At 38.4% G+C, this 25,929-nt stretch overlaps 2 protein-coding genes and 1 pseudogene across 3 annotated transcripts in view; all 3 read right to left on the bottom strand.

Annotated features, from left to right (window-relative positions):
* COQ3 (coenzyme Q3, methyltransferase) overlaps nucleotides 1–14,891 on the bottom strand; it is a 45,767-nt gene extending 30,876 nt beyond the window's left edge. The window contains exons 1-2 of the mRNA XM_053592876.1: nucleotides 14,711–14,891; nucleotides 10,208–10,285 (exon numbers count right to left, since the gene is read on the bottom strand). Coding sequence (XP_053448851.1) covers nucleotides 10,208–10,285; nucleotides 14,711–14,876 — 244 coding nt within the window. The 5' untranslated portion in view covers nucleotides 14,877–14,891. The remainder of the gene's footprint in view (nucleotides 1–10,207; nucleotides 10,286–14,710) is intronic.
* Nucleotides 370–1,829, bottom strand: LOC128586783 (putative E3 ubiquitin-protein ligase UBR7; annotated as a pseudogene).
* A 3,261-nt stretch (nucleotides 14,892–18,152) lies between the features above and the next one.
* The window catches only part of PNISR (PNN interacting serine and arginine rich protein), a 30,992-nt gene continuing 23,215 nt past the window's right edge, over nucleotides 18,153–25,929 (bottom strand). For both annotated transcript variants that reach the window (XM_053592884.1, XM_053592885.1), the window contains 5 exons: nucleotides 25,120–25,219; nucleotides 24,338–24,391; nucleotides 23,018–23,188; nucleotides 20,044–21,127; nucleotides 18,153–19,805 (listed from right to left, as the gene is read on the bottom strand). In XM_053592884.1, the coding sequence (XP_053448859.1) occupies nucleotides 19,775–19,805; nucleotides 20,044–21,127; nucleotides 23,018–23,188; nucleotides 24,338–24,391; nucleotides 25,120–25,219 (1,440 nt within the window). In that variant the 3' untranslated portion in view covers nucleotides 18,153–19,774. The remainder of the gene's footprint in view (nucleotides 19,806–20,043; nucleotides 21,128–23,017; nucleotides 23,189–24,337; nucleotides 24,392–25,119; nucleotides 25,220–25,929) is intronic.

Genomic DNA, 25,929 nt, shown 5'->3' on the forward strand with positions numbered 1-25,929 from the left:
GAGGTTCTAGCTGATAGGAGGAGAACCTTCTGGGACGCTTACAGAGGAGGGCCTAGAAGGCAACAGCTCTGTGGCAAAGTACACATATTTGGGAGTTAAAGAACAAATTAAAAAAGAAACCAATTTGCTTTCTCAAATCGAGCATCTTAAAATATATAAGCAAATAACCCTGTATATACTGGAGTAGGGGGCTGAAGTCTGTGGAATGAGTTGCATTTAGCTGAGTCATAAAGACTGCTGGTTGTGAAATCAGCATTAACATTGTGGCTACTACAGTTAAGGAAAATGAAGGGAGCTCAAGGCCAGAGGAGGAGGCCCCTCCAAAGACAGGAGGACAGAAAGGGGACCAAATATGAAATGCCTCTTTTATTCCCAGGATGAGAAGTGGCATGGTCATTGGCCTGAGGAGGAAGTCATACTCCACTCTAGCTGCAGTAATACTGCATCCCATCCAATCTTCTCCTCTTTTTTGATTGAAATTCTTCAAAGAACTGCTGAATGTCTTCTCTCTTAACAACGTGCCTTCATCAGCAAACCTCTTGAGATAGTCTTTAAGTTCAGTCTTCAAGTCATTGTATTCACAAATAAGTTCTACTTGCTGGACTCTATTCATGCTGTTGAGTGTATCCATTAAAGGGTCTCTCCTATCAGTTGTCTGGTCAATCTTGCCTTTGTTTTCATAAGCCAGAACTATGTCATATTCATCTGTCAGGAACAGGACATCTAGATCTCCATACATTTTCATACAGTCTTGGCAGGTGCATAACTTGCTACGCCAGTTCAGGGGCCAGTAGGTGGCAGTCGCTTTCTTTACAAACTGCTTAGCTTTAAGCTCTGTTAATTTGCAGCCAGATTGTGACTCAGTGGTGAGACTTTGACTCTTAAACATTGTCTGGAGATCAGAGTCAGAACTAGAGCTGGTACATGGTTCATTATTCTGCTCTGCTTTCACTTCCTTTATGGCATCCTTTCCACGTTCTGGAACATCCTCTTTGAGGGTACTATCCTGATGACCTCCATTTTCAGATTTGATAATGTCCTGATCACCAACATTCTGTACCAACCCATCATCCTCAGCAGATATTTTGGTTACTGCCCACTGTGCAGCATAAGGGCACAAGGAAGAACAACGTTTCATGCAAGCCTGGCACACCATCTCCTGGATATCCCCACTCTCAGGAGGAATGGCACCAAGATGCCTTCCATGAAACCCGTCCTCACAGACTACACACTGGATCATCTCATCTGGAATCTCATCTTCAGGATCAGGATAAGGTCACTTGCAAGTGCAATACAATCCAAAAAAGTTGGCATTGTAGGGCGGCGCCTGTGGCTCAAGGAGTAGGGCGCCGGTCCCATATGCTGGAGGTGGCAGGTTCAAACCTAGCCCCGGCCAAAAAAACCACAAAAAAAAAAAAAAAAAAAAAAAGTTGGCATTGTACTTATTGCCAGAATTTACCCTTGCTTTCTAAGGAAATAATTTGCATTCCAAATTTTTAAACTTGATGTTTCCACAATCACAACGAAAATTTCTTTTAGTATAGAGCTCAAATAGTTTATGACTTCCGTGACATTCATAACTACAAGCTAGACAGATTCCTGCTGGTTCTTCTCCCTCTGGGGTGCAGGTACTACAGGCATATAGTGCTTGTCTCTTTACTGAGCCCTGCGCATAGGAACACTTCTCCGAGTCGCTGCCCCCCAGGATGGCACACGCCTCATTCTCCAGCTCTTCATCCTCTTCAAGTACATGGACCAACGATACTACAGGCTCTAGCTCCAACTGCCGCCCAGTGGACCCCTCTGCTCCAGCCATCCTCAACTGTCACCCGGACCACGGTTCGGCCCCGGTGGAGGTGGGAAAAGCAGCCGCGAGGCGAGCAGCCAGAGGAGGAGAGATCTGAGTGCCATGAACCAATCGTAAAGAAGCAAGAATTTTTTTTTTAATATTATGTAATAAAAGTGTATTCTACTTGTTTATTAGAAAAAAAAAAGAAATCAATGACATCAAAAACAACACTAGAGAAACTATTTCAAACCTAAATTTAATTAATTGCAAAGATAAATAAAAATGATAATTTTATCATTTGTTTATTAGAAAAAAAAGAAATCAATGACATCAAAAACAACACTAGAGAAACTATTTCAAACCTAAATTTAATTAATTGCAAAGATAAATAAAAATGATAAATCTCTAGCAAGGCTAAGAAAGAAAGAGCAGACCTATATTACCCAATATTCATTATTAAAACAGGGATATTACTACAGATGTGACAAACATTAAAAGGATGATAAGGGAATACTATAAACAGTTACACACACAGAAATTCTCTAACTTAAGCAAAATGGACTCATTTCATAAAAACCATAAACCATCAAAATTCATACAACATGAAATAGCCCAATTAATCTATAACTACCAAAGAAACTGAATTAATAATTAAAAGCCCTCTGAAAAATAAATCTCCAGGCTCAGAGGGCTTCATTCGTGAATTCTAGTAAATCCTTGAAGTATAAATAACAACAGATTCTAGCCAATCTGCCTATCTCTCCCATACATAGAAGGGTAGCGAATACTTCCTGACCCTCTTTTTTTTTTTTTTTTTTTTATTGAGACAGTGTCTGTCACCCTTGGTAGAGTGCTGTGGAATCACAGCTCACAGCAATCTCAAACTCTTGAGCTTAAGTGATTCTCTTGCCTCAGCCTCCCAAGTAGCTGGGACTACAGGCACCAGCCACAATACCCAGCTATTTTTTGTTGTTGTTGCAGTTGTCATTGTTGTTTAGCTGGCCTGGGCTGGGTTTGAACCCGCCAGCGTCGGTGTATGTGGCAGGCACCCTAACCACTGTGCTATGGGTGTTGAGCCTTTTTTTTTTTTTGGAGACAGATTCTCACTCTGTTGCCCAAGCTGAAGTGCAGTAGCATGATTATAGCTCAAATTCCTAAGCTCAAGCAATCCTTTAACCTCAGACTCCTAAGCTCCAGTAATCCTTTAGCCTCAGACTCCCAAAGTGCTAGGATTATAGGCATGAGCCACCAGGTCAGGCCTCCCAACCAATTTTATAAAGTCAGAATTATTCTGATACAAAAAACAAAGACAATACAGCAAAGAAGCCTACAGACCAACTTCTCTCACAAACAGACCCAACAATTCTCAACAAATATTAGCAAATAGAATTCAGCAGCATATAAAAAGAATAACACGATGCAATCAGGTGCGATTTATTTCAAGTATGCAACACTAATTCAATATGAGAATGAGAACATCAATTACTATGACTGACCAAGTTAAAAATTAAAAAAAGAAAAAACATACAATCATACTTCATACTGATTGATGAAAACAAAAGCATTTAACAAAATTCATATCCATTATGATTAAAAACTCACAGCAAAGGCTGGCTGCAGTGGCTCACACTGTAATCCTAGCACTCTGGGAGGCAAAGATGGGAGGATCCTTTAAGCTCAGGAGTTCAAGATGAGCTTGAGCAAAAGTGAGATCACTTCTCTACTAAAAATAGAAAAAAAATTAGCCAGGTGTAGAGGTGGGTGCCTATTCTCCCAGCTACTCTGGGGGGCTGAAGCAGAAGAATCCTTTGAGTCCAGGAGTTGGAAGCTGCAGTGAGCTGCAATTGCACCACTGAATTCCAGCTGGGTGACAGAATAAGACTGTCTCTTAAAAAAAATTCCTGGGAACTAATAAGTGAGTTCAGCAAGGTGGACAATTACACGGTCAACACACAGAAATGTCAATCATGTATCTATATACTCACAATGAACAAATGGAAAGCAAAATTCAAAATGCTAATCATTTGAAAATATTTCGAAAAAAAATAAAACACTTTTGGCTTGGCACCTGTAGTTCAGCGGTGAGAACACCAGCCACGTACACTGGAGCTGGCGGGTTCAAATCCAGCCTGGGCCTGCCAAACAACAATGACAACTACAACCAAAAAACAGCCAGGTGTTGTGGTGGGCACCTGTAGTCCCAGCTATTTGGGAGGCTGAGGCAAGAGAATCACTCAAGTCCAAGAGTTTGAGGTTGCTGTGAGCTGTGACGTGAGGGCACTCTAACCAGGGTGACAGCTTGAGACTCTGTCTCAAAAAATAAATAAGTAAATAAAACACTTTCACTGCCATATAAATCAAACAAAAAATGTACAATACTTTCATTGTTGTATACATCAAACAAAAACATGCATATGTTAAAAATAATAGAACACTGATGGAAGAAATCAAAGACCCGGGCAGTGCCTGTGGCTCAAAGGAGTAGGGCGCCAGCCCCATATGCCAGAGGTGGTGGGTTCAAACCCAGCCCCAGCCAAGAACTGCAAAAAAAAAAAAAAAAAAATCAAAGACCTAATAAAGGTGAGAAATGTTATGTTCAATGATCAGAAGACTCAACACAGTAAAGTCATCAGTTCTTGCCAAATTGATCAGTACATTTTACACAATTTTTATCAAAATTCCAACAGCCTGTTTTTGTAGATACAGACAAGCTGATTATAAATTCGTATGGAAAGGCAAAATACACAGAATAGCTAAAACAACATTGGAAAAGAAGAATAAAGTTGTAGGAATATCACTACCCACACCTTGGAGGAGGGACAGACATATAGGTCAATGGAACAAAAGAGAGGCCAGAAATAGACCAACAAAAGTTCACCCAATTAATTTTTTTTTAAAAGACAGGGTGTCACTCTGTCACCCAGGATGGAAGGCAGTGGCATCACAGCTCACTGCAGTCTCAGCACCCTTCTCCTGCCTCATCCTCCCAGGCAGCTGGGACAGCTGCACGTCATCATGTCCTGCTAATTTTTTTTATAATTATTTAAAGATGTCTATTTATTATAGATTTCTCTTATATTTAGCTACCATAAAAATAACTTTTGGGCTATAAATATAGATGAAATAAAGATGACTGGGTAATTTAATACTACTATTTTATCATAATTAAAAAAGCTTTTTTTTTTTTAAATTGTAGAGACAGAGTCTTACTATGTTGTCTAGACTAGTCTGAAACCCCTGGCCTCAAGTGATCCTCCTGCCTCAGACTCCCGGAAATGCTGGGATTACATGCGTGAGCAATGACTTTGCCCAACTAATTTCCGACAATGTTGCAAAAGCAATTTAGTAGAGGAAGAATAGTCTTTTCAATAAATCGTGTTGAAACGATTAGACTTCACAGGCAAAAAAAATAAAACAAAAAAGAGAAAACTAAACCCCAAACCTAAATTTCAACTTATATAAAAATGAACTCAAGATGGATCACTGATCTAAATGCAAAGAGCAATAGTATAAAACTTTTAGAAGAAATACAGGAGAAAATCTTCAGGACTTAGACTTAGGCACAGTTCTCACACATGACACCAGAAACATAACCCATGGGGCAAAAAAGCACTAAACTGGATTTATTCAAGTTTAAAAACTTTTGCTAGGCAAAAGACCATGATAAGAAAAAGAAATGACAAGGTACAGTACGGGAGGAAATAACGTGCAAACGCACATCTGACAAAGGACTTATATCCAGAATATACACCTACAAGGATCTCTTTAAACTTAACAGTAAAAATAAAAACAGCCCCTCCCTTGAAAACAATTCAATTATAAAATGGGTGTGGTTATTATAAAATGGGTATAAAAAGATATGGGCACTCATCAAAGCAGCCGTTCAGACACAAGTGCACACAAAAAGAGATGTTCAATATCAGTAGCCATTAGGGTTATGCAAATAAGAGCCACGGTGAGATACCACACATACCTAACAAAATAGGTGAAATTCAAAATCTTGATATTACCAAGTGTAGACCAGGATATCAACTAAAAGTCTTATATATTGCCAGTGGGTATGTAAAATAGCATAGCCACTTTGGAAAGCAGTTTAGCAGCTCCTAATAAAGTTAAACATACACTTAAAGATACAAGTCAGTGACTGCACTCCCTGGGCATTTATCACAGAGAGGAAAAACTTATGTTCATACAGAACCTGTACATGAATGTTCATAGCATTAAGAGCCCCAAACTGGAAACAACAAAAATATACTACGATAGATGAATAGTTAAACTGGTGTATTCACACCATGAAATACTACTCAGAAATAAGAAGGGATGGACTAATGACAAGTGCAGCGTCTTGGATGGATTTCAAAAGTATTTGTGCTGGGAAAAAAAAAAAATAAGCTTGGGCGGCTGTGGCTCAGTGAGTAGGGCGCCGTCCCCATATGCCGAGGGTGGCGGGTTCAAACCCAGCTCCGGCCAAACTGCAACAAAAAAATAGCCGGGCGTTGTGGCAGGCACCTGTAGTCCCAGCTACACAGCCAGTATTAGAAAGGTGAACTTTGGGGTGGCGCCTGTGGCTCAGTGAGTAGGGCGCCGGCCCCATATGCCGAGGGTGGCGGGTTCAAACCCAGCCCCGGCCAAACTGCAACAAAAAAAATAGCCGGGCGTTGTGGCGGGCGCCTGTAGTCCCGGCTGCTCGGGAGGCTGAGGCAAGAGAATCGCATAAGCCCAAGAGTTAGAGGTTGCTGTGAGCCGTGTGACGCCACGGCACTCTACCCGAGGGCGGTACAGTGAGACTCTGTCTCTACAAAAAAAAAAAAAAATCACCACACTGAGGTGCATCTTACAAGGGTACATGTGAAATTTACTAGGTGTAGAATATAAATGTCTTAACACAATAACTAAGAAGATGCTGTGAAGGTTATGTTAACCAGTTTAATGAAAACATTTCAAGTTGTATATAAAAACAGCACACTGTACCCCATGACTGCATTAATGTACACAGCTATGATTTAATAAAAAAAGTTTTTTAAATCAAAATATATAAAAGGGTACACTACAGAGTATCTCTCCTGCCCCGACTGTAAGTATCTAATTTCTCTCCTTATAGGCAACCAGTGTTACAGATCTGTGTGTCAAATACCAGAGAACTTTTTTTTTTTTTTTTTTTGCAGAGACAGAGTTTTCACTTTATTGCCCTCAGTAGAGTGCCGTGGCGTCACACGGCTCACAGCAACCTCCAACTCCTGGGCTTACGCGATTCTCTTGCCTCAGCCTCCCAAGCAGCTGGGACTACAGGCACCCGCCACAACGCCTGGCTATTTTTTTGTTGCAGTTTGGCCGGGGCTGGGTTTGAACCCGCCACCCTCGGCATATGGGGCATATGGCGCCCTACTCACTGAGCCACAGGTGCCACCCATACCAGAGAATTTTTATACCTATGCAATCAATTCTAAGTATCAATTTCTCCCATTTTAAACAAAACGTAGCACAATATACACATTCTTCTGCCTGCTGTTTTTTTCACTTATGAATGTATCTTGGAGAGTATTTCATAATTTAGCCTAAAGAGCTTCTATCATATGACTGTAATAGTCATTTAAGCATTCCTCGATTCATGGGCATTTAGGCTCTTTCTTTTTTTCTTTTTTTAGAGACAGAGTCTTATTTTGCCACTCTTGGGTAGTGCCATGACATCACAGCTCACAGAAACCTCAAACTCTTGGGCCCAAGCAATCCTCTTGCCTCAGCCTCCTGAGATGAGGGGACTACAGAAGCCAGCCACAACACCCGGTTCTGTGTGTGTGTGTGTGTGTGTTTTAAGAGATGGGGTCTTGCTCTTGCTAAGGCTGGTCTTGAACTCCGGAGCCCAGGCAATTCACCCACTTTGGCCTCCTAGAGTGCTAGGATTACAGGTGTGAGCCACCACGCCCAGCTGGCATTTGAGTTATCTCTATTTTCTTTTTGCCGTTACCAAAACTGTGAAATTGTATTACATAGGTAATTTTATATGTGTCTGAGAATACTTGCAGGAGAATTATATAAAGAATTATCTTTGGGCGGCACCTGTGGCTCAAAGGGGTAGGGCGCTGGCCCCATATGCCAGAGGTGGTGGGTTCAAACCCAGCCCTGGCCAAAACTGCAAAAAAAAAAAAAAAAAAGAATTATCTTTAAAAATGTGCATTGTAAATCTGTAAATGCCACTCACAGATGTTGAACCAATTCACAATTTCAAGAGTTATATATAAGTGAGTTGGGCTACTTTCCCCATACTGTCACCCATACAATGTGTTAATCAAGCATTTTTATCCTTGTTGACAAATAGGTGAAAATGGCATCTTAGTGTAGTTTTAATTTATCATAAGTGAAGTTAAACATCCTTTCTTAAGTTTAATGGTCATTTATATATTGTCTTGATTTTTTTCTCTACATTTTTCTCCTAAGCTCTTTTTTGTTGTTTTTTAATTAAATCCTTCATAACTTCTCCCAAATTCATTCCAATGTTTTCAAAAGAAAATAAAATTTCATGCTTCTAGGCTTTTGTTCATTTTGTTCCCTCTTCAACCAACTCTACCTTTTAAGACTCAGTTCAAACATCACCTCCTCTATGACTTTAGGTAGAAAAATGAGGTATTATTTAATTATATAAACTTTGATACATAGATAAGGCCATACAAGGTTTAATATTATGAAACTGAGTGTCAAAATGTTAACAGCATTGCCCTCTACTCAGAGACAACCCCCTGGATCTCCCTCTCACCTCCTCTATTTCTGGAAAATGAATCCCTAAGCCATCAACATTGCCAGTATTCTCAATGACTTTAAAACTCATTGTATTGCAACAGAAAGAGAGAATAACTGAGTTTGCATTAATAAACAAAATGCTGAGGTAGGAAAAAGTTTGGGTTGAAAAGTAAGAGCAGAGGCGGGAGTAGTAACTCTGGGGGGTGTGGGGGGTGGCATCCGTTGTTGGAGGGGTCAGTGAGCTGGTAGTGGTGTGGCCAGAGCAGCTGGCGCCTGGGCTGCTGTAGTTACAACAGGAGTTACTAAATAAGGCATCTGCATTGATGCTGCCAAGTACCTTTTCTGAGAACCCTCTCAAAGGAAGCTGGAGACAGATGGCTTATACAGAATTGGGAATTCAGAGCACCCTAACATGGTGTGGGAAGTGAAGAGAAATACATGCCTAATGCAGTAGTGAAGCTCCTGCTGGTAATGGGCAAGAGAGCTTCAGCAATTATTGACTCACTAGAGCTGTTGCAGTGTAATGAGAATTTGCCCTCCTCACTTGGGTACATAACTCCTGTGACGAGCACATGGATGGAGGCTGATGACCTTCTGGAACTTTAGGCTATTTAAAGTGGTCTTACCCAATCTGCCATGTATCAGCTAAGTTCAGACATTTCACATCAAGAATATTTAAGACCGGGGCGACACCTGTGGCTCAAGGAGTAGGGCGCCGGTCCCATATGCTGGAGGTGGCGGGTTCAAACCCAGCCCCGGCCAAAAAACCACAAAAAAAAAAAAAAAGAATATTTAAGACCATCTTAAAACCCAAAATATCTCAGACATATCAGAAAATACTGGCTGTGAAAATGAGGTAGTTTGGTTATCAGAATTAGCAAATATTGCCGCTAGTCCACAAAGTTCGCTTATGCAGTGCTCTTTCTACAACATATCATCTCCTGTACACATAAGAGCTACTAGCAAGTTCACATTCTTGCAGGTCCCTCCACCCATGTCCTCTTCCCCAGCCTTCCCTCATCACCACTAGAAGGAGGAAACACCAGTGAGACATGAAAAGGCAAACATAACAAGTCAGAATCTCATATTCTCTACATGTCTGCTCTGTCAGATGATGATCCGGGATGGTGCAATTCCTGGCCTTCAACTGTTTGGCACTATTTTTTGAAAGGCACAAAATTATACTTTCATGAGGGAAGCAATAAGGAATGGCATGATGCTGAAGATTTTGCTAGAGCTGAAAGCTGTGATAAGGAGGAAGGTCTTCAAATGAGCACTCACGAGGGCTATGGTTGTGATGGTCTAAAGTTGTTATCACATGAAGAAAGTATATCATTTGGCGAGTCAGTACTTAAGTTGACTTTTGATCCTGGTACAGCAGAAGACGATGTACTCACCATGGAGTGTAGGCTGAACCACCCTTTCTATGTTAAAAATAAAGGCTAGTCATCGTTTTACCTAAGTTTGACTATGGTACAACTTGGCATTCCATGTTGTGAAATTCATACTGGAAAGGTCTACCTACCTCCTGGAAAGCCCAATGCCATTAATTTTGATGATTCAGGTGTTTTTGATACTTTTAAAAGCTATTACTTCATACCTATGGATTATTCTGTCATTTATATGTTAATAGTATGGCTTATCAACATCATACATCTGGATTCAGTAAAAACTGTGACTCACCTAGATCATCACAGCTCTCTTCAAGTTCTTTATATGCATCAGTTGTCCAAAACCACAGCCCAGGGACTGTGAGTGCCACTGTGAGTGCAAAAGACCAATGAATTCCTTCATGTTTTTTGCCAAAAAAAAATACAGACTGAATATACTCAGAGGTAGTCAGGGAAAGATAATGGAGCCATAAGTGTGATTCTGGGTGACAGATGGATGAAAAAGATGAAAAGAAAAGGATATACACATTTAGAAGCAAAGGCCTTGTCTGAAGAACAGAAATGTTTAAATCTTGACTGTTGGCCAGACACGGTGGTTCACACCCATAATCCTAACACTCTGCGAGTCCAAGCTGAGTAGTCTGCTTGAGCTCAGGAGTTTGACACCAGCTTGAGCCAAGAGTAAGATGCCATCTCTACTAAAATAGACAAACTAGCATTGTGATAGGCACCTGTAGTCCCAGCTACTCCAGAGGCTGAGGTAAGGGGATCACTTGAGACTAAGAGTTTGAGGTTGCTATGAGCTCTGATGCCATAGCATTCCACCCAAGGTGACAAAGTGAAACTGTCTAAAATGAAATGAAATGGCTCAGTGCCTCTAGCTCAAGCAGCTAGGGCACCAGCCACATACAGTGGAGCTGGCGGGTTCAAATCCAGCCCGGGCCCGCCAAACAACAATGACAACTACAACCAAAAAATAGCCGGGAGTTGTGGTGGGCACCTGTAGTCCCAGCTACTTTGGAGGCTGAGGCAAGAGAATCACTTAAGCCCAAGAGTTGGAGGTTGCTGTGAGCTATGATGCCACAGGACTCTACCCAGGGCAACAGCTTGAGGCTGTCTCAAAAAAATAAAAAAATAAAAAAATTAAATGAAATAATGAAATGAAAAAATAAAATTAAAATAAATCTTGACTATTGGGAAAGGAAAATAACCAATTCAGGCTAACGAAAACAGTAAACTAGGATGCTTCTTTTCTTTCTTTTTGAGACAGAGTCTCACTTTGTGGCCTTCTGTAGAGTGCTATGGCATCATAGGTCACAGCAACCTCAAACTCTCGTGCTCAAGTGATGCCCTTGCCTCAGCCTCCTGAGTAGCTGGGACTATACAGGTGCCCGTCACAATGCTAGTTTTTCTATTTAGTAGAGATGGTGTCTCACTCTTGCTCAGGCTGGTCTCGAAGTTCTCAGCTCAAGCAATCCACCTGCCTCAGCCTCCCAGAGTGCTACAGTTACAGGTGTGAGCCACCCCACCAGTTCCAGATGCTTATTTTCTTCAGTCCATACTTGGCATAAACATTGGCTGTTGATGGAAGATCAAGGTCTCACCACTTGTCCTGAATTCATGGGACCATAGACACTAATAGCACTAAGTCTTGAAATGATTTAATAACGAGTGAGGATTTGCTTTTTCCATTAGAGGGTTAATGGGGCTAAAACTATCAACATTGTAAACCAAATTGCCTTATTTTTCTTCCAAACTTTACATATGTCTATCAGGTAATATAAGTTTAAAAAATGGTATCTATGGTACTTAAGTATGGTAGAAAGAGAGGCGTTTTAAGTTGTATGAAGGGGAATTTAAAAATATGTATCTGCTCTTAATTCATCAGATTCTTACTTCTTATTAATCTGTATTGTAAACTTGATGGAATGAAACAGAAAAGCTGGGAGTTGGCCTTTCCTCAAGCCGCCACCACATGGCTCAGCATCTGTGCCAAACACAGGCACTTCTAGTATGGCCAGTGCCAAGGGGCTATCAAAACATGTGGCAGGTGGCTGGTGTCAGTGTCCCAGTGGAAGAGCCACCTGTTGCAGTTCCCATGGCATACTGAGTTTATGCACCAGGTGGCAGCAGCCACCCATTATTTCTAAAAGAGACCAGTTCTTAAATAATGGTATTGGTATATGATCACTGTAACGGTGCTATCAAGAGTGGACATCATTTATATTTTCTCATCTTATCCCCATGGGTGGGGCAGACTTTGCACTTACTGGAATGTAACACTGCACTTTTCATCCAACTGTCTAAAATTAGAGCAAATACACTGGCAATACAGCTGCTTTTGCTCTGAGCTAATTAGAGCTTTTCATGTTATTTACCAAGTAGTGTTACTGGTTATGAACCACAGCTATAAAACTAATTTCAGTTCATAACACTTATTGATATTGCACCTAAATTTTGCACACCATATTCTTATGTACTATTTTAAATAAAATGAAAAAAAAAAAGTTGTTTACCTTCGGGAGAAAAAAACTCTAGAAAGCTACCATTTCTTTCCCTACCTTGAATCTGCTGCGATCATTCTGGTATTTGAGGTTTTAGCTTTTTTTTTTAGAAAAGGGAGTCTTACTATGTTGCCCCTGCTGGTCTTGAACTTCTGCCTTTCAGTGATCAGTCTCAGAGTAGCTGGGATTACAGGTGTGAGCCACCACACCCAATGGTATTTGAGATTTTAAAGGAATGGAAAAAAATTCTTTCTTTTATTTAATTCAAAAGTCATTTATTCAGCACCTATCCTGCTGTGAACAAGACAGGCAACAGACCTTTACCCTGCCAATGCTAAGGCCTCCCTAAGCTTCCACTTGACTCCCTCCATCCCAATTTCCACATAGCTGCTTAGTCTTAGTTCTAAACCTAAGTCTGATCATGTTGTTCCTCCAGTAATTTCCACTTTATCCGTCCTCAGGATAAAGTCAACATCTGAAGGTGTACATGGCTTTTCATAAACTTGTCATGGCCTAAAAGGACTCTGTCTCATCCTTGCCACTCTTGCCCTTACCAACTGCCTGCATCCACACACTTCACTCTTCAAGGAATGCTGCAGTTTCCCACAAACTTTCTCACAGATTCTCAAGTTGGTTCTTTGGCCTCTCCACCTGCTTCTAAAACTGGCCAACTCCTTCAAGATAGTTCTTTAAGGGAGGTGCCTGTGGCTCAGTGGGTAGAGCGCCAGCCCCACATACCGAGGGTGCTGGGTTTGAACCCGACCTGAGCCAAACTGCAACAAAAAATAGCCATGCGTTGTGGCGGGCACCTGTAGTCCCAGCTACTCAGGAGGCTAAGGCAAGAGAATCGCCTAAGCTCAGGATTTGGAGGTTGCTATGAGCGGCACTCTACCAAGGGCGATAAAAGTGACACTCTGTCTCTAAACAAACAAACAAACAAAAAGATAGTTCCTTAAATACCTTCCTTATCCCAAACAGATTAGATGCTCCTTCTATGTTTACTCCTCAACATTTGAAAATAGTTTTATCTTTTCAAAATTTCTGATTAGTGAATTGCCTGAGCTTAGGAGTTGGAGACCAACCTGAGCAAGAGTGAGACCCCCATCTCTAAAAAGTAGGTGGCCATTGTGTCAGCTGCCTACAGTCCCGGCAACCAGGGAGGCTGAGGCAAGAGATTCACTTTGAGCCCAGGAGGTTGAGGGTGCTGTGAGCTATGATGCCACAGTGCTCTACTGAAGGTGACAAAATTAAGACTCTGTTTCAAAAAATAAATAATAAAATTCCTGATTAAAAAAATATATGTTAAGAGGGCGCTGGCCCCATATGCCGGAGGTGATAGGTTTGAACCCAGCCCCGGCCAAAACTTGCAAAAAAATATATAAAAGATAAAATGATAGGCAATCACCTACTCCACCAAAGTCAATCACTGCTAAAACTGTGGTCTCTCTATTCTGTATGTATACTTTCAAATTCGTATTACATACTGATTTGTAACCTACTCTCTAAACAGCATGTCCTAATCATTTCTGCATGTGGATACAAAAAGATTTAAATCATTTTTATTGGCTGTACTATTTTGCACTATGAGTATCAACCAATAAACTCCTTTGATGGGTTGTTAAGAGTTCTCATTTTTTGCTCATTATATTCTTATCTTAGTTCTATCCTAACATTTTTTTTAAGAATGTTAAAATTCTTATGGTTAAAATCTCGATGTATGGTTCATTTTAAAATCCCTATTGCCCATAACTGTGCCTGACATATAGTACTTGTTAAATGAGTTTCATCTAAAGCATAAACTTAACTTTTGGGTTAATACTGGAGTTCGAAAATCAGACTGTCATCTACAAGCATCAAGTGTAGAGCGTTAATGTCTTGATCGTATTTGCAAACCTTTTAATCAAAGTCATATAGCTGCCTTAAATTCTTTCTTTTAATTTTTCCTTTTCTTTTCTTTCTATTTTTTTTTTTTTTTTGAGACAGTTTTGCTATGTCGTCCTCGGTAGAGTGGTGTAGCATCACAGCTCACAGCAACCTCAAACTCCTGGGCTTAAGCGATTCTCTTGCCTCAGCCTCCCAAGTAGCTGGGACTACAGATGCCCGCCACAACACATAGCTTTTTTTTGTTGCAGCTGTCACTGCTGTTTAGGTGGCCGGGGCCGTGTTCGAACCCGCCACCCTCGGCGTATGTGGCTGGCGCCGTAACCACTGTGCTACCGGCGCCGAGCCCTTAAATTCTTTCTGTAAAAAAAAAAAAAAAAAGGCAAGATAAGTGCAAACGAAATACGGACACCAAGCTACGAATGACTCTGAGAGACGTGTGATCTTCCTCGTGCTGGAGAAGGGAGGAAGCATGACCTTGAGACTCAGGGATACAGACCGGTCGCCAGCTTCTCGGGCAAACAGTTCAACCAAAATGAAGCAGGTCGCAGGACACACAGAGGCTGCCCGCGGCATGCACTCTCCCGGCCAGGACCACCAGTTCTCAGCTTTTTCCCGGCCCTGGGAAAGGGGGAGGGCGGTCCGCGGCGGTCCAGCCGACGACGCGAGGCCCTCCCTCGCGCCTGCGCAGAACCGCCAGCCCTACAGCGACCGACGTGCCAGGGACTTCCGCGCGCACACACTCACCAGCAGAAGGAGTTAGGTGAAGACGTTGTGAGCTCCAGCACCCAGACCCAAGCCCTCCTAAAAAAACGTCTCCCGGAGTAGCTCAGCTTGCTGTTTCCCTACATTGCGACAAAGGATCCCACTCCTTTTCCGGTCCCTCCGGTACAACATCCCCAACCGGAAGGTTCCGACACCTATTCTCGTCTGCAGCCGACTTTCCTGATGGCACGTATGTGTGGCTGTTTTCACGCTCACCATCTAGCAAATTGTGCATGCAATGAAACTGTAAAATGTTACTATTACTCTGAACGACCTTGAAAATCTCGTTAAGCCAATTAATGTACGAAAACACTTAAAACCACGCGGTCAAAGTAGACACCAATCATGCCATAACTTTGTTATGTGGTCTTTTATTCCCATCTAGCCCTAGTTCAAATTTACCAGCTGTCTTCTCAAGGACATTTATATTCCTGTAAGACATTGATCTTAAGGCTTAGAATCACAAAAGTACGAAGCACTTCTTTTCTACGGGTAGTATAATCTTTCAAGGCACTCAAATATCGTAAGATTAAAAGTTCAAATTTGAAATTTATTTCCTAAAAATGACCTGCTAATACACTGGACAGTGTATACAATATGTAGTAGGAGACTGTTATCAGACTAGGCAAACTTCATTTAGAGCTGGGAACATTGATCCTTTAACATTTTACTTCTGAATGTACAAAAAGCCTTTCCTTGGATAAGAACAATGATCAATCTCCAACAATGAAGGCAAAAATAATTTTATATTTTCAACAGGCAGGGTCAAATTGGTAAAGCTCTCTTAGAATTACTGAATTTTACTACTCAGGAATAGTCTTTCATTTATGGCTCCTTAGCTAAAATATTGACCTCTTCCTAAGAGTGACTGCAGACTTTTCAGTTGCTATGTCCTCTTCAGAGAGCCTGTCTCCTTAGATACATGACCATCTCCCCATATGAAGGCAGAAAGCTCTGCACAAAAGAAAATTTAGCATGTGTTATATTTGTTGGGAGTGACAGATTCAAGGAAAAAGCAAAATTCAAGTATGATAAAATAAAGTTTTAGAAAGTTTATTTTAATACACTTTGAATGCACCACATCTCACTGAGCTTCAGAGCCTTCTCCATTTTCAGCTACAGAAAGGGAATTTGTAATTTGCCTTAACACTGACAGGAAGCAAAGGCTTCTTGAACCCCTAAAACTAGTTTGACTAAGCTTTGCAAAACTAGTTCATGGTACTTTTGTATGTACTGTGTAACTAGTACTATGTATCAACAAAAGGCTTTTCCAATGTTAAATCTGAGCTGTTAAGAGAGTCTTGTTAGCTGCAATGCAGTGTAAAGCCATCATTGGAGATTATTTTCCAGATTACTGCTATGGTCTCATCCATAAAGATGTTTTAATACTTTGTAATTCAAGTTCATAATTTTATATATTTTTTAAAATTTCAAGTTAAGGGTATACTGCTTCCTTACAGCTAGATCTTCATCCCTTTGAAATGATATACTACTGCATCCAGTTTAACTAGTTTCCTTATTCACTAAAAAATTCTACATTAAGTTGGTTAATTAGAATAATTTTATAATTTATACTATCATAATCACAGTGTGGCAGATTTAACCAATCCGTGCTTACAGAAACACAGTGTGGATACCTGATAAATTTCTATGGTATAAACATAACTCATGTATGTACTATTTCAAAAGGTAATTAAAGGCCCATTTTTCTCTTTAGATTTCATACATGACAGGCAATTCTACTTAAAACTGTAAACCTAAAGGGCTAGCCATCTTCAAGACCTTAAAGATAAATTCCTCTCTTATACAACTGAAGAAGTTGAAGCTCACAGTCATTTAGTGATTTGCCTAAAATACATCAAGTAGCAAAGCCAGGTCAATCCAATACACTTCCATTGAACTGTACGATGACACATCACTTAACAGGATATTTTCTGAGAAACTTGTTAGGCAATTTTGTTGTGGTGTGAACATCATAGAGTGGACTTACATAAACCTAGATGGCAAAGCCTACTATGCACCTAGGCTACAAATCTGTACAGCATGTTACTGTACTGAACACTGTAGACAACATTCATAGGTATTTGTGTCCCTAAACATAGCAAAGATGCAGTAAAAATACCATACTATACTCTTATGGGACCACTAAACATTGTTATGTGGCAGATGAATGTACTTAATACATTTTAGAAACTAAAATGAAAATATTTTAATTTGTGAGAGGAGAAAAAAAACAAAAAACCCCACAAAACTCAGTTTAAATGTGAAGATTTCCATAAGGCAATACTACAAGGACTTTTGACCTAATGACTTCCATGTAAAAATTCCCAAATATATAAAAACTTTCTAACTACAATTATCCTTCCTGTGTTTTTTTTATAAAAAATCAAAATAACTCAGGCACTAAAAATAAACTACACTTAGGAAATTTACATTATTTGGTATTACACCATTAAAAATGTACAGTGAAAAAGACATTTTACAATGGCAGAAAAAATATACACTGAGATTCCACACCAATCTTTATTTATATTTTGGGGCCTGAAACAAATCTTATAATTACCTCTTTGAAATTACATTTTATTCATTAATGGTGTGGTTTACCCCCCCCCACAAAAACAAATATGATTAATACACTAGAACCACTGGAAGAAGACATTTTTATTAACCAATCCAGACCAATGATTGCTCAAAATTAATATATTCATTTTCTAGTGGAGTCATTTTAGAAAAATTTCATAACCAAATCACAAATCTAACTGATTTAATGTGTAAGTTTTAGCATTCACATTCTTAAATCATGGAGGCCCTATTTTATAAAATCTTACCACTCAAGGTAAATTCTACATCACTTGTCAAGAAAATAGTGAATTTCTAAATTTTCAATAAAAATCTGAAAAATTCAAATATGAATTATAACACTCATGTATCTAATAATCACAAACATCATGACGGGTAAAAGAAAAATCTACAGATTTAACTGATAAAAAGCTTGCAAATTATGGCAGAGTAAATAAAACTGTCAAATATTACTTTTGGATCTAGTTCACATCCTGCCCCAAAATGTGCATATCATAGCCAAAAGAATTTTTCTGTAATATTTTATTTTGAAAATATTTCACTTCAAGATTGATCTAAAAAACATTTTAAGATATGAAAATGTTATATGTTATACAACTTATCTATTACAAATTAATGAGATAATCCTGCAATAAGGTACATTGTGTTAACTCACCTACATAAAAAATATTGCACATTTTCCTTTGTCCCCAGATGTAACTGATGCCTACACTATATAGAACTCCAAACTATTTTAGAGCTATTCTGTGCAATGTCATCTTTATAAATATCAGAACTAAATGCACTGTAAACAGCCAGTTTGGTAAACATGCATTTATTCACAGTTGATTTATTTCCTCTAGATAAATGCATAACTACTCAAAATTATATAAGAACCTATGGAGAGGTACAAGAGCACACGGTACAAAATATTTCTATCTTTTTGAGAGAACACTGATCTTGGCAAAAATTTGGTATTATTTTTAAAATGAACTATTGCTGGTAAAAAGGCATATTGTAAAACTTTTCTGTGTCCTGTACCTGCTTTTTTTTTTTTTTCCTTCTTAAAACTTAGAAGCAAAACTTGTTTTGGGAAATTAATCTATTACTGCATAAATGAGTAATCATATAAAAATGGACCTGAAAGCAGTTGAGCACTTAAGTTAAAATGCCTTGAGAGCCCAGCACTCAATACTCATGATCATAATTTTAAGAAACTGATAAAACCAGAGTACTTTAATGTTAGGAAATTGACACAAACCTGCATTCCTGCACGTACAGCATTCCTCTATTGAGTTGAGGTCATATTATACTTTAAAAATATAAATAAATATATTGAATCATGAGTCTTATTTCTATAATAACCTTAAAGTGTTTAAATATGCTTTTAAAACAGAAGTGGATGAGTGTAGAATATAGTTCCAGACTTGACTATTAGGGTCAAACACAATTGTTCCTTACAAATAACTCAATGGGTGTACTGACTTGATTGACTGCAGCGATTGCATTTTACAAGAGAGAACCATACTTCATACACATAAAGAATATACTACTGGAAAATCCCCAAAATAGAAAAGTTTATAAAACTGTCAAATGCTTCCAAATGAAAAGTAAAGATTTGATTTCTAGCCCTCTTCCACACCCTTAAAGTTGGAATTTGACAGAAGTTCATGGGTACAATTTATAAACTTTGACAAACTATGAAATTAAAACCATTTTCTTTGGGGGTGGTAAGAGGAAGTACCTTTAAAACCTGTTATACAAAATTCCAGCTGCCTTTTTATAAAAGTACGTTCCTTAGACTGAAATCATAAAATTAAGGTGCAAGAATTTAACAAAAATGAACTAAAGAGCTTTATTGACGTCACAGTACATTCAAGAATAATTTTAAGAACATTACAGCTGAAAGAGAATGGCATGTTTATAGTCTTATTATGCACTACTTTTTTTGAAAAAAAATGTAATACAAAGAAATCCTATTAAGTAACTTGGAGCAGCATTGAAAAAAGTACATCTATTTACAGATTAAAAAAAAAAAAAAACTCTGGTTTCACCTACACAGCCACAATGTGCCTCTATAATGAGACAAGCCCTTAAAACTCATGGAATTTTTTTAAAGAACATCAATGGCATTCTTGCCACATCATTCCTCAGCGTTTACGACGGGGAGGGGTTGTTGATCTGAAAAAAAAAAAGGGAAAAGACAAAATTTAAAAATAAAAATGTATTTTAAACAAAAAATATGCAATTTTAAATAAATAATATTATATAGGATTTCTAACATTATTTAACACTATGATTATTTATCAAGTACCAAACTGAGTTTATTAAAGAGAGAGAGAAAGGACACTTTCAACTTTGAATAAATTCAGTCAAATTTTTTTAAAAATCAGACAAAATACTTTAAAAAGTATACTACCTTGATCGGGACTTAGACTTGTGTTTGCGGCTTGCCTTCTTACCAGACCTTTGAGATTTCTCCACGGATCGCGATCGACTATGTTTAGGCTTCTTAGCCTTCTTTTCTTTGCTACTTCCTGGAGATTCAGAACTGCTCCTTCCACTAGAATCAGAGCCTGAATGTTTTTTACTATCTTTGGTAGTACTTTTCTTGCTATCTTGTCTAGAATCATGTCTTATGATTTTCACAGATATAGAACCACTCCTAGAGAATGTTCTTTCGCTTTCTCGTTTCCTTTTTAACCTATCATCTTGACTACTGAATTTAAAGTCTTTTTCTTCCCTTTTTTGTTTCTCTTTCCTTTTATCCTGTTCACGCTCCCTTTCCTTATCTTTCTTTTTCCTATCTTTATCTATACTTCGACTCCTCTCCTTTTTTCTCTCTTGTTCTTTAGCCTCACCTTTATGCTTATGACTGCTCCCACTAAGATTTCCACGTTGATCATCAATTTTACGCCTATCTCGACTCCTACTGCGACTGGAACGATTGGTTCGTCTATCCCTCGAGCGACTTCTACTTCTACGCCTCTCTCGGGAAGGACTCCGATTTCGCCGTCTTTCTCTTTCAAGGCTACTTCTATTAGATCTCCTCCTATCTCTTATCTTTGCCCTAGTCCTGCTGCTCTCTATTTTAATTCTGCGAGAGTAACTTCTACTCCTGCTGCGTCTAACTTTCATTGTTGGAGATCTGCTCCTGCTATGTCTCTTTTTCCTCTTAGGAGAAGATGACCTAGAAGAAGTACGACTACTACCTGAGCTAGAACTGTATGAAGAGCTAGAGACAGTACTGCTAGTACTACTGGTTCTGCTGTTGCTACTGGAACTACCACTACTAGAACTTCCTGATCTACTCCTTCCTTGTTTCTCTTTTTCTTTATGCTCCTTTTTGGGTTCTAAATTTGATATTTCATTTGGAGTTCTCTTCTTTTCATTAACCACATCACCGTCTGCTTCTCTTGCTTCTAGTAGTGATAAACTATTTTGCTCTTTATGCATAAATTCATTCATCTCTTTTGTAACCCTTTCTGTTTGTTGCTTTTCTTCTGAAACAGAAAGACAAAAAAAAAAAAAAGTTAAGAAAATTCAATGTAAAATGAAAAACTCCCATACTACCAAATTTTAAGCTAACAGAAATAGAGTGAAAGCCACATAATCAATTTTTTCCAGGAGCTACATTAAAAAATAAAGAGATAAAAATTAATATTTTATTAACCCAATATGTAAAAAAATTATCATTAAACACGTAATGAATTAAAAAGAATAGTAACATTCTAATGGGTTTTTTTTCGTGTAGAATCTTCAAAATCTAATATATATTTTTATTCCCACATTTCAATTACCCACCCACTACATATTAGTTACTCTCCTGGACAGTGTAATAATAGAGTATCAAAATGTAGAAGTGGGCTAGGCGCCCATAGTTCAGTGGTTAGGGTGCTGGTCACATACACTAGGGCTGCCGGGTTCAAACCCTGTCTGGGCCTGCTAAACAATGACAACTACAATAAAAATAGCTGGGCGTTGTGGCAGGCACCTGTAGTCCCAGCTACTTGGGAGGCTGAGGCAAGAGAATCACTTAAGCCCAAGAGTCTGAGGTTGCTGTGAGCTATGACACCATAGCACTCTACCAAGGGCGACATAGTGAGACACTGTCTCAAAAAAAAAAAAAAAAAAAAACTGTAAAAGTGCATATGAAGCAAGAAAGAAAACATTTCCCTTTGTCTAATTAAAGTCCTTTAAAGATAAGTAAGTGAATTTACAGAGAATTTTAAACCATTAACTCTGCTAACTCAATAGTTACCTTTCAAATTGTCAAACAAGACTATTTAAAGAAGAAATTCTAAACAAATACCTTTTTCATGACTCCTAGTATTACTGTATAAACTCTTAAAAACTGTACTCACATAAAGCATTTTATTTATTTATTATTATTTTTTTTAAGAGACAGAGTCTCACTTTATCACTCTCCGTAGAGTGCTGTGACATCACAGCTCACAGCAACCTCCAACTCCTGGGCTTAGGCGATTCTCTTCTCTCAGCCTCCCGAGTAGCTAGGACTACAGGTGCCCACCACAACGCCCGGCTATTTTTTTGTTGCAGTTTGGCCGGGGCCGGGTTCGAACCTGCCACCTTCAGTACATGGGGCCGGCACCCTAGTCACTGAGCCACAGGCGCTGCCCACATAAAGCATTTTAACTAAAAAAACTAGGTCTCTTTTACCCTTAAATATCCTACTTAACAAATTACTTTTTAAAAAGCATACTTACATGGAAGAAAGCATGTCAATTACTTTTTCATTATTTTTTATTTATTATTATTTCAGATTAATATGAGGGTACAAACAATTAGATTACAATGTTTGCATTTGTTGAAGCCTATTGTTTTTTATTTTTGAGACAGGATCTTGCTCTGTCACCTGGCCTACAGTGCAGCGTTATCATCATGGCTCACAGCAACTTCAAACTCCAGACTCAAGAGATTTTTCTGCCTCAGTCTCCCAAATAGCTGGGACTACAGACAGCTTAAAAATATAAGACAGTTTAAAATTTTTTTAGAGATGGGATCTCACTACGTTGCTCAGGCTGGCCTCAAATTCCTGACCTCAAGAGATCCTCATGCCAAGGCCTCCCCAAGTACTAGGATTACAGGTGTGAGCCACCACACCCTGGCTGCTGAATTACTTTTCAATAGTTTTACAAATACATTTTATTTCCTCATTCGAAAAGTCTTTTTCACTTCAAGAATTTTAGCAAGAAATAAAAATGTCCTAAATACCTATGGCTCCTAAAACAAAATATTATAACCTTAATTTCAGTTATATCGCATACTATTTATAATTTAGCCTCAATTCTATCCTTTGATATTTTTAGGTTGGTTAAAAAGTAAAAATAAATACAAAACTGGACAAAATCTACTAAGTCTAAAAGGTATACCTTCCATTTGTTTATCATGTAATAGTTGCTGTTCTTTTTCTTTTCTCCAAAAAGCTTCCTGTTTTTGCCGGATTCGGTGCCGTAATTCTTCATCATCAGTGTCAGATGACTCAGAGCCTCTGTCACTCCTCTCATCTTCACTGTCTCCTGATCCATAACCACCCAGTCCACCTGTGTGCATAAAGCTCAGTCTATCATATGAAAAAATTATACTAAGCATTAAAAACTTTTTAAGGTCCGAGAAGAAAGGTCATTTCTTTTTTCATTGCCTTTTCCTGGAAGAATATGCTTACTTGGGGTGGGGAGAAGTATAAATCCAAAGGCTTAGGAATTCATAGAACCCTCAGACAATGGTTACTTAGTATCTTCTTCTTTGGTAATATTTCATATATCTTTCACCATAAAGGAATCATGATAATAGGTTTGTTTTACTGTCCATACTAACCAATGAAACCATTTAACAGGGCAGTAACAAAGCCTCGCTAAAGCTTAATCAATTCAACTACCTTAATAAAATTTACAATGAAAAAAGTAAAATGAAATAAAATTTACAATGACCCTGAAAGCATTTCTAAACTTAACTCATTGTTCAAAGTTTAGAAATCCCAGGAAGTATGGTAAGCATGTTTTTGCTAAAAAAATTAGAATATTATATTTTGCACTGGCACAGAAGTGATGCAGTACTGAAACTACTCCCCACCCTGAAGTAATTTAAATAATCATAACAAAACCATATGGACATTTGGTTCTACCCATTTCTCTTGTTCCTATTCGACAAGATGTAAAAAAGGCAAATTCAAGCTTTTACAGCCTTGATTATATACCATGCAAATAGCAAATTATAAACACATCACTACTGTTACCTATAATAAAATAAACTCTTTCTTCTATGTTAAAATTTGACTTGGTGCAATGCAATCTATGTAAAAGTTATTAAAAGCATTAGTGTTTAGGTTCTTCCCTGAGGCATGTATGCAATTCTGAAAGTGAGCGTAGATACTATCTATCATGGCTAAATTATAACTATTAAGTACAAATTATATGTGTATATATATCATCTTACATTGGAGCAATTAATGAGGAAATCCACCATTACAACTTGCCCCAATAAACTATGAATTAACCACTATATTTATAATATTCCCACCGTGAATGGTTTAGTCAAAAAAAAAGGCAAATCTTTTATTGGCTCTTATAATCCTAGGAGCTAGGATTTTATAAGTGAATAGGAATAGTACACTTTCAAAACAGAACATGTAGAGAGACAAGGTAAATGTGATTTTCCCGTTAGGCCCTCTCACAAATAAGGAGAACACTTACCGAGTCCAGTGAGGGAAGCCAGTGCACTGGACTGTGCCAGCTGTTTTGCAGGAGCTTTGTATCACATCAACAACAGGAACAACATGTTAACACAAATAGCCACGATTTCATAGTCATGAGAGTCTATGGTATTGTTAAATCTACTACTATTGCTGCTTTGTGGGGAGAGAAGAAACATTAAAAACACAACATTCATTTTAAACCAGTAGCATGTCTGGCTTTGAAATTATAATTCTGATGTGAGCTGAAATTGGTTTATAAGGAGGAAAAATGTTGACCACTACTATATTTGTATTTCTATTTCACAGATATTTAATTTTTGTTTTCAATACATTTTTAAAGTGTTACTAAAAATATGGGGATCACTTGCATCTGTAAGAATTGTAACTGGTAAACTGTGAAAACCATAGGTTCATAATTCAAAATTTATTAGTGAAAATTAAATTGTATGAGAAGTCTTACACCAATACCATGGTATCTTAAAAAAAAAAAAAAAAATGTGAAACAAATTGAATGTCAGGAATTTTCCAGAATAATTTTTAGAGGACAACATTATGATTGTGAATTTGTACTCAGGTACGTCAGATAAAACAAAAATATTTGTATAAGTTTAATAAGGTGCCTACAAATCTAATCTTTCCCAAATAGTTAAAACATGCAAGAAGAGAATATTCAACTATCTGATAGTAATTCAACAGGACAACAACAAAAAAAAGTCCAAAATAGTCACCAAAAACAAAATATCCCCAGAAAAACAAAACCAATTAACACCCACAATATACCTTTCGTTGCTTTCCTGTGTGCATCCTTGGCTACATAATAAATTTCTTCATCTGTGACATCCAGTAGAATTTCAGTCAGAAGCATTTTTGTCAGCAACATCTAAAAAAGATAATTTTATATACTATTTCTAATTATTATATTTACTAATATAGTTTGACATTTTCTAAAAATTTAAGATGCAAAGCCATTTATAAAATGTTTTGAGATCAGATCAGCCATGCCAAGCAAGAGAATATTTCATACATTATTCTAAAACATCAAAACATTAAAAAAAGTTTCAAGGCTCAGCACCCATAGTTCAAGCGGCTAAGGCGCCAGCCACATACACAAGAGCTGGAGGGTTCGAATCCAGCCCAGGCCTGGACTGGGCTGGATTTGAACAAAACAACGACAACTATAACGAAAAAATAGCCGGGCCTTGTGGTGGGTGCCTGTAGTCCTAGCTACTTGGGAGATTGAGGCAAGAGAATCCCTTAAGCCCAGGAGTTGGGAGGTTGCTGTCTAGGGCAACAGCTTGAGGCTGTCTCAAAAAAAAAAAAAATTCCAAGATCATTAGGAACAATGAAATTATGATTTTATCTATATAGTAAAGCCATTAAATTCTTCTAGAGATAAAAGAGATAAAACATTTTAAAAAGTCCCTACAAGTTCAGTGCCCATAAGTCAGTGAGTAGTGAGCCAGCCACATACACAGAGGCTGGTGGGTTCAAGCCCGACCCAGGCCTGCTAAACAACCCCAACTTCAAGCAAAATTAGCCAGGCGCTGTGGCAGGCGCCTATAGTCCCAGCTACTTAGGAGGCTGAGGCAA

This window comes from Nycticebus coucang, chromosome 5, assembly GCF_027406575.1.
Source record: "Nycticebus coucang isolate mNycCou1 chromosome 5, mNycCou1.pri, whole genome shotgun sequence".
NCBI lineage: Eukaryota > Metazoa > Chordata > Mammalia > Primates > Lorisidae > Nycticebus > Nycticebus coucang.